Source organism: Trichoplax adhaerens, genomic scaffold (genome assembly GCF_000150275.1).
Source record: "Trichoplax adhaerens TRIADscaffold_43 genomic scaffold, whole genome shotgun sequence".
In the NCBI taxonomy this organism is placed as follows: Eukaryota; Metazoa; Placozoa; class Uniplacotomia; order Trichoplacea; family Trichoplacidae; genus Trichoplax; species Trichoplax adhaerens.
Genome location: NW_002060983.1, coordinates 149586 through 159535, shown reverse-complemented (window position 1 = coordinate 159535; position 9950 = coordinate 149586). Strand labels below are relative to the sequence as shown.

The 9950-nt window shown below is 29.7% G+C and overlaps 1 protein-coding gene across 1 annotated transcript; it reads left to right on the top strand.

The window, feature by feature from the left end:
- Positions 1-3141, top strand: TRIADDRAFT_62372 (uncharacterized protein; the record flags this gene model as incomplete). Its single annotated transcript, XM_002118298.1, has 6 exons — positions 1-46; positions 759-840; positions 1046-1118; positions 1333-1430; positions 1599-1629; positions 3067-3141. 6 exons carry the CDS (start codon positions 1-3, stop codon positions 3139-3141), a joined length of 405 nt encoding a protein of 134 aa, XP_002118334.1.
- Positions 3142-9950: the final 6809 nt, after the last annotated feature.

Below are 9950 nucleotides of genomic sequence, written 5' to 3'. Positions count from 1 at the left end.
ATGGAAACAGCAATTGATGGTATCCATGCCGCTAAAATGAGCATAAGTAAGTTAGACATGATAAATTCTGATGGAGTTTTAACTCTCAGTGCTTGATAGCGTTCAAAGCTTATAATAGCTAGCGTTAGAAAGGATGATGATAATGAAAAATAGAGTGTAAAGCTAAGAGCATAGCAGGTACTACTGCTTAGGTTACTTTTCTTGGTAAACAAGTTATACAATCTACTCAGGTTTAATTGCAGTAAACTGTTAATAAGATAATAAATTGTAGTTAACATATTTGAGAATGCCACATTTAAGTACAGAAAATGAGATATCCGATAAGGCTTTTTTCGTTCTAATATCAGAGCACAAATAATGATGTTATCAATAAAACCAATAGTAGCCAGTATCAATGAAACAGACATAAAAGGCAATTTTATTGAGTAAAGCCGACCAAAAACGGCGATGGTTTGATTTTGTGTTGATGAAATATTAAGGAAATTATCCATTGCTATGATGTGCAGTTTACTTCACTTTATGTGAGTGAATGAGAGTTAAATTGATGCGATAACGAGCTATAAATCGATAAAAAAGAATTTCTTTAACTTGCTTATGCTATTAACCAAGACTTACACTAGTTTTTTCTGAAGCAGGTATAAATTGATCCTCAAAATAAGATACTTTAAATTTCCGTCAAAATCAATACGAAATAACTTGCATGATACGATGATCTACCAATTTTATGTAAAAGTTCTATGTATTATAATAATATACAGGCTTAGAACGAAAGTGTAGTTATCTCGTTATAGCTTCTGCTTCAACAATGTTTCAGAGCAATATTAATTCTCGCGGTGAAAGGTATAAGATTTATGACATAATATTATGAACGTTGCTATAAATACTTACCAACCAGTTGAGATGGCTATATCATCAATGTTTTGTAAAAGTCACGCTACTGCAGTTTGTTCTATACTATAATATTCTTTGCCTTAAAGTTCTCTTTATTTCTGTCCCTATGTAATTTAAAAATATAAGATTGTTCATGCAAGCTCGATAATCTTAGGAATCGTAAATTAACCATGGCTTTTAATTATATTCAAATATATGAACTAGGTTTATTAAAGTCACATAAAATGGTAAGGTCGTAATATATAATGGATTTTTTCCTATCTCTGTGATATTCAAAAGAGAATAATTTTTAATATTTAAGCAATGTTTTCATTCTCTTATTTAGTTTAATAAATAAAACGGACTGAATATAAATTAGATGCTCTGTTCTATCTTATTAATTTACGCAGACAAAGCCTTAGTTATTGTATTGAATAAAACCCATTTATAATTTAATAATAGCGGGAGAAAATGTTTCACCTGCCTAAACATCTGATTGGCATAACTGGGGAAAGCAATAATACTAGTAATAGAGAGTTCTATAAATTCTTATTTAGAAGGTAAGAAGATCAGTTACACATGCCTTTCTGATTTATCCTATGATTACTTGCCCATCTCTTGAGAATTTTTCGTCAAAATGAATATTTAATATAGAGGAAGTCATTAATAAGCATTATTTTCGATTTATAATTCTTCCTATCATTATTGATATTAAAATATCCGGATAGAGCTATAAGGTCGCTTCTAACACTGTCTAAGGTATGCTAACAATCTTTTAGTAGTTTTTGTCTTCGTGAATAGTCAATGGGAGTTGACAATAAATAATATTAAATCAATATTACATCAGCTCTACTGTTAAGACTAATGAGTAATATATTACAAAGTAAATTAAAATTGTAAGGTGACGAAAGTATGAAAATATACAGAGCACAACAGTATTAATTCATTCTAGTAAATATCTGTGATACACTATGACTAAAGAAAATTAAGTCAGCACAAAAAATAATCAAAGCTTTTATAAATTCATTATCGACTTGAATATAGCCACTATAACGCACGTAAATACTATTCAAATTGATATCCATGGAGTATACATATATAGATAATTATAGCCTAATTACCTAAAATAATAAAGAAATTATAGTACTTTTCTAACTTTTATTACATTCATTTGTTTTCTGGCCGATTTATCACTATAAGCGAATGGGCATGATAACATTAAATAGTAAATGAATTCTTTTCTTAGTTATTTATCTACAACAAATTATAAATACCATCAATTTATCGTTGAAATAATTCTTATACAGCAAACTTGTATTATTACAATTTTGCACATGGAAAGGTTCGTAATATTACTGTTGTGCACTAAAATTAGAATTAGAGTATCTTTAATACTAGAATTTATGGTATGTTTAATTATATCTAGAAAAATTGTTTAAGCAGTACTTTCATTTCCGCTAATATGAACAGTTTAGTTATATCGTTCATAATATTGGTATTACTTGGTTAAAAGTTCACATATCAATTTTGCTACTATCTACTTGAGTTGGTGTGATATATACCAATCATGAAATTCCAAATTTTAGAAAAATAATAGCTTTATTGTATCTTATACAAAGATTAACTTCACACAGCTCTACTTTAGCCGAATACTACTACTAAAGACTTCTAAAACGAACTAACAGAATAATCTAAAGTTGCATGCTTTTATACTTTCCGTAGCATTCGCAGCTACTATCCGCATAGCTACCTTTTACCTTATTTTACACATAGTTAAATTATTCTTAGTAAGACTATTCTACTACGGACCATCATCAATCAAATATGGATACGACTACAGTACTTACGTAGACACTATTCACACCAGCCAAAGCAGAATGAATTAACCATATTCTAATATATGATTTTCAGTTCTATTTTTACCTATAGCCTTATTAGTAAATCAACAGCTTACTGTATATAGTCATCTGTACTCTAGAATAGAGTCTCTACCACTACAGTCTATAGTTATAGCTACCAAATATCACTTAGGATAAATATCTACCGTACATTATACTAAACATGGCTAACAGTCTACAATGACAACACTAGTTACATTACAGTTGGGTTGTTATTATGACGTGTAATAACAACTACCAAATTATTGGAATGACATTCTAACTACTTATTCTTCGCTTAAAATAACCTCATGTATAGGATGGTGAGGAACAGACTGGAACTGTATGGTCACATAGTCTATTCTTCTTTTGCAAAGAATTTAAATCAGAATAAACTATAAGTAAATTAGGATTCTGCAAAGTAAACTGGTAATAAATGGTCTTACAGTCTACGTATATTTTATTCTTTACTCGAAGTCAAAATCAGAACTTACCGGGGACAGAATTGAACGCCCTTGCAGTAATAAGACAAAAAGTATCTATAAAGTATGCAGAATTGCACAGTATTGTTATCATTAATATAATCATCAACTCATTAAAAGCTAGGTAAAATTGTTGATACTATATAATTGAAAAATTATATTAATTAAAATTGACACTATCAGATCATTTCGCTTCTTTTGTTCGTGTCTACAACTTATTTAAGGCCGTTTGATTCATTATATATCAAATCTTATGCCGTAATCACGCTAAATTATAATGTCTAAGATGAATGTCCTGCATAAAATCAAGGTCACGAAGGTAATCTTCGTGACGTATACTTTATTTCCATGTTACGTTCTATATATGCTTAAATATCAGAAATGTTTTACGGTCTCCTTAAATGTAATTTTACTGGTTAACGACTGATATCCTTAATTTAGAATTAGATAGACTAAAATAGTAATTACCAACCAGCTAAACTGGATTGTATTTATCACCTCCAAAGTTGTTAAGGTTCAAAGTACAATTCTTAAATTTAGAGGAAATATCTTAGTAGGATAGCTTTATACGTATTTGTTAAAGTATTAATAAGCAATGTGTATCTTAATACTGTTAGTGTAAATTTAATAGGATCAGATTGTATGTAATCTGTACAGATAGAATCTCTTTAGGATATTTATAAGGATAAATTTCTGATAGATGAGGTAAATTGTGTAGTTAAACCGGTTTTTGGACCAAAACCTATATAAACGGCGAGTTTGCCGACAATAAATTAGATTGCGATTTTCTATTAAGTTTTGAAGATCTTGTTGCGTTAAACCCTGTCTGCCTTGGAAAACCAATTGTCCGGTATTCAAAATAACAGTAGTATAGGATAAAAATTACTTTTCAATCCTTGTTGCAAGTTAGGGCTATTCCTAGCTCGCAATAATCAGATTTATGTTTAAGCTCTAGCTATGAAATAATACTTCGACTACTTCAATTGTGTGTACGCGTATATTGCTATATAAGTATTAAGCAATATTTGTATTTTTTTTCTTAATTTCATGCATTAATTAAGAAATTCGAGTGTAAAAAATGTATTCCGTATGTACTTGTAATAGTATTGTTAACAAAGCCTACTTTCTGACCCGTAGGTTTCCGAGTCATAAGTTATGCGTATAGAAAAATTAATTATGAATAAATTAATTGAATTACAATAAATGGTGAAATCAGTTATAAAATGAGAGGCTTGATTGCTGCCCACTTTAGTAAAACTATTAAATAATTATCACCCAAATTTATTTTTATTTCGATGCCTTATAACTTCCTAACAACACTTTAATGACTGTAGTTTACTTTAACTTTAAATAATTTTGCTTTAAGTACATCATTACGGATGACCATTCCTTTAGAGCTTATAAGAAATTTTAGTACATTTATTTTATTTATCCATAGTGCAAACAAGAAAAAAATCTTATGAAGTATAGCCAAGTTCCTGCGATCTTTAGATTATGTTGCTCTTAACAAGCATATATTTATTCTAAAATATAGAGCATTATTTTTTAAAGTTTTTTGTATTAAATTGTTATCGTGATATTTTCAGGGATATCATCAGTTTTAATAGAAAAATTTTAAGGATCTAAATAGAAGAATAGAATGTTGTCTATCCTTCTTTCGCTTTTGCTTGGCAATCTCAGTGGTGTGAAAATTCAGTGGTAAGCATGACTATCGAATATTTTTTAAGGCTAATTTATTTAATAACTATATAGAATTAATATGTTACTAATCCTCGTTAAAGGAAAAGTTTCTAATTAGCTTAACATGATAGATGAATTAAAGGTTCAGTACAAATTATTTCTCTAAACCTTAAGGTTAATTTAAAGGATAAAATTTGATTAAGTAAAATATTTGAAATAGAATACTTGTGTTTTAAATCTAAGATTCTTATAAAGATTAGTGTGCAATAAAAACTTGGTATCTATGGTCGTAAATAGATTCATAGCTAACCTTATTTGCGAAGTATATTAATTCTCCTGTTTTTTATAATCGAAGATAATTGTCACGGTACGAACCTCCGTGAAGAGTGAATGACTAATTTTAGTATTTAATATTTAAATATGGAGATAAATAATAATGACTTACAGTAAGAACTACAATAGTTATTATGTTGTTACAATAAATTATGCTGTATTGTAGTAAAAGTTCTCATAAGGTAACTAATATTAATTAATTATAGTGTTATGTCTTGTAACGCTTGTGATGAATATCCTGAAGATATTCAATTATAGATGATGCCATAAAATAATTCTGTGCGTGGACTTACTGTAGTCTATTTATCTAGAATCGTTCAGTAAATATCCAAAATTATGAAAAATGCCTGTATTAATTTAGCTATTCGATATGAGCTAAATTTCATGAAATATTATAACTTATACATGATAACTGCTGCCGAAGGGTATTAAATCTCCACAGATAGCTAAATAAAAACGAGAGATATATAGCTATCTTAACGTAAAAGCAAAGGCGTGTAAGTTCTTATGAGGTAGTTAAGGGATACTCAATCCTGTAGAATTTAGTAATTTAGAGGATTTTTTCCGTTATCTTTGTCACGAAGTTGGTTTGTGACAACAGTCTACAAATTGTCATTATTTTATTAATCTTAACCATCTAACGTTACACGATGGATGATTGATAGACTCATGATGTCGAATGTAAGGACTTTCATAAACTGTATTTTATTCTTCTACACTTTGACAATATTTTTAACTGACAAAAAATACGGACTATGAGTGGACCTTGCGGTATCTTGTTATGGCAAGAGTTGAAAATAAAACAGACTGGTATAATAAGTGAGAGTATAGAAGAAGGTTTACTAGTTCTAATCAATAATGCAGTCATCAAATTAATATATGACTAAGCATGAATAGTCGCTAAGTTATCGCGCCATATTAGTAAAATATAATGAAGAATTGGTTGATATCGAATTTTCACGATTAAATCATAATATTGTTATATCTTATTGAATAAGTCAAATACGATGGAATATCAACAAAGTTTTGCCTTTTGTTTTATGTAAAAACCAAAACCGGCAGTCATAAATGATATATATACTAGGAGTTAAGATAGCTGAGATAAAATAAGCTATCTCACAAGCGTACACGTAGCTATCTTCCAAGTTTTGTATGTTATGACCATTTTCAGTTGCGTAGCTAACAGCAGCTCCAATCAATAAAATTTGTAACGGTAGCGACAAAATGATAAAAATTGTATATGTAATGACCGTAACAGATAATCTCTGCTTGACATTATGTAAACGAGAGTTAGATATTTTATGCGGGTTAGAGTAGAGGAAATTTAACTTTGAATTTTCGAATTCAAGGTAAGCATTGATAGAGGTAAAAATAGTTAAAAATGATGGGATAAAAAAGGATAAGAGGAAGTAGATAAAGACATAAATTATTAAATTGGAGATAGAGGACGACTGAATTCCGCAATATGCTAGTACAGAATCGTCGCGAATGGAATGATAATGGAATAAAACTGGAAGGGAAATAGTCATCGAGAATGCCCAAACAATAAATATCTTTTTGGTTGATATCCTCGGGACAGATAATTGATCATCGTTACTGAAGTGAACATAGAAACAGTAACTTATTAAAAAAGTAACATTGGATGTTAATGAAAAGGTAAGATAGATTAAATACAAAGTTGCTTTACATAGCCAGTTATTGACGTTAATATTCCACCGAAAGATCGCAATAACATGAGTTGAACGTTGAAGAACTGGACTGGTGACAATTATTCCAATAACTCCAAAGGATGAGAGTAACATATAACATGTGCATAAACTAGCAATAGAAATGGTTATAAAATCGTTATATTTTCTCACTGTAAATATCCATATTAAATAAGAAGTATTCATAATCAATGATATTATCATACAAAACGTTAAAAAATGATTATCTCCATCATTATAACCTATCAAGCTCATTTTTGTGAGAAGGTACGATTAACTTTAGCCTTTAAAATTGTATCATTTAAAAAACTATTAGTGAGAATTGGCTCGTTTTATAGTATTACTTTCAAGCATGACATAGAATAATTTGATTGAAGAGTGAGAATTTGTTTAACTTATTCTTGATCTCATTTCCTTTTCTTGCTATTAATATTTCTTCAAATCATTAAAAGAGCATAGTAGCCATCGGAAGCTAAGGTAATTAAATCAGAAAATCATTTGATCGGTGTTACTCGTTAATATCCAATTCCACTGTTTCCTTTGGCCTATGAATATCCTGAATGAAAGCGATTTTCAACTGCTAAGTTGTGATAATATAAAAGTAAAATTCTTGGTCTTAAAATGCTCTTTAGAATACTTATAACTCTGTCACAAACCAACTTCGTGACAAGTATAACGTAAAACAAATCTCTAAATTACTATAGTCTCCGGGATTCAGTATCCCTACTTACAAGAATTTAGACGCCTTTGATTCTACGTTAAAACAACTATACAATTGAGAACTGCTTTATTCAACTAGCTGACGGGTTTATATACCCTTCTACAGCAGCTAACATTCACAAGTCATCTTATAATAATACTTGGGTGAGAACATCTACTAACTAGTTTTTCACAGTCGGACTACAATATGTCCATTCACAGAATCATTTCAGCACATATTACAGCACAGCAATAAATTTACTGTAACACATTTATAATTAGAGTAACTCCTATTGTAAGTAACTAGTTGTAATATAATATCACTATACTATATTAACCAAATTTAGATAGCTATTTCTTCACGGTAGTTCGTACCGTGACAAACTCATAAACGTTTGAATCACAGATCTTGGAAGTTTACGTTTAGTTAGGCTTCGCTTATGTAGTAGAAGCTACAAACTCTTATATCTATTCAATATTATATGAATTTAATTTTTATAAGTGTGTTGTTCATCTAGGCTTGCATTTGTCCTACGAAGAATGTATTCTTAATGTTGTACTGGTAGATGTCAATATAAGAAAGTTAAATTTGGGAGATTATAATTTTCTATTTATTTACTTAAAAATCATCTATCATAATTATGGCAGTATTGTCAATGTCCGACTACAGCTACTTATTTTCTGATATTATTTTCACACGTGAAAACTGCCTCATCGTTTTATCCTTATTTTATATAGAAGTTACGTAACGACAGATGGGGGCCATAGATTTGATTTTTTCGCAATGTCATGAGAATATGACGTAATCAGTCTATTTAAATAAATTCTGTCCTAAATTGGCTTGAAACCATAGCAATGCAGAGAGACGGAGAAATCGTATGACTGCTGTTATGATAGGATGAAGGAAGAATTGAAAAACGCTATTGGTTCCAATCTGTGAAGATAATGAAACGGAAGTATCTGGCGTTATCAAATACATTTAGAAAATATCTGTCAGCACTCTGAATAGTATTTTAATTCGAGAATGGAGCCATCCATATTCAATTTTGCTAGAATCTCTTAGCTTCATTATGGTCGTGACATAATCAATGCTTTAATATAAAATGTCAGGTTTAATCATGATTTGCTATGATATGATAAAGAATCGCTATAAAATACGTTACCTGATCATAAAATAAGTACTATTTCTATCCGTTAAATGAAATAAGGTCGCACAAGACGCCTTTCTCCAATATTGTTAGACAAAAAATAGTTTATAACTTAAATATATAGTTGAATTTTACTGTAACAAACTTCGATCGCTCTAACTGAAATTGCTAGATCTTGGACTGAACTCTTTCTGCTGCCGCCTAACCATGCGTCTTGCATTCTCATTTAAGGCTACAACTATTACCTCTAAAATTATCCGCCAACAGCACTCTACTACACTAACACCAAAATGAAATATTCTTGATTTTATTTATCCATTCAGGTTTTAGCGCCGTCATTTTACTTATGATTTTTAGGTTCTTGCTATAGAGTCTATATTTCTATAGGGACATCAATTTTAGAGATTGCTTTTTTAAATAAACAAACCGAAATTTCATGCTAATCTAATTTTACTTACTATGCGTTAAAAACTCACAGTAAAGTATCGTAAGATAACACTTTTATAAGCATAGACACATCTACAACTTTTCACACCTCAAGCTGCTCAAAATGTTTTCATTCATATAAGAACTATCTAACCTGTAAACAACTACAGTGTTATTGTTATACCTTACAAGTAGAGGCATCTCGAACAGAGATGTTCCGTGCAAGGCTTTTCTGCCAGTGATTATTTTGACCAATTACTCATACTTAATCTTAATCTAAGGATGTATTCTCTCTAGTTCAATTATCATTAGCTAGAACTTGGATTATTTTACCACTATTATCATATAATTATGATCAATATCAAATATGTGATAAGCTATCTCAAATAATATACTGGTGTCACAGCCATCAAAATAACTTGGATATGGATGTGTAGTTTATTATAACATCTTTTTTAGAACATTTTAGAAGTATAAACCACTACTCGAAGAATTGTTATATTGTTAATAATACCCTAATTTATTATGACATTATGATAATATAGTAATATGTTACAAGTAAGTATCGAGAACATAGGAACTTGGCAGGGCTTACAGTCGAAGTAGATTTACGTATGAAATTGTTTATTACATCGAATGTCTGTATTTGATAATTCAATCGTAATAACATGTTCGTTATTGAAATATGTTGGTAGCATAGTAAATATGTTTATAACTACTGAAATAGTA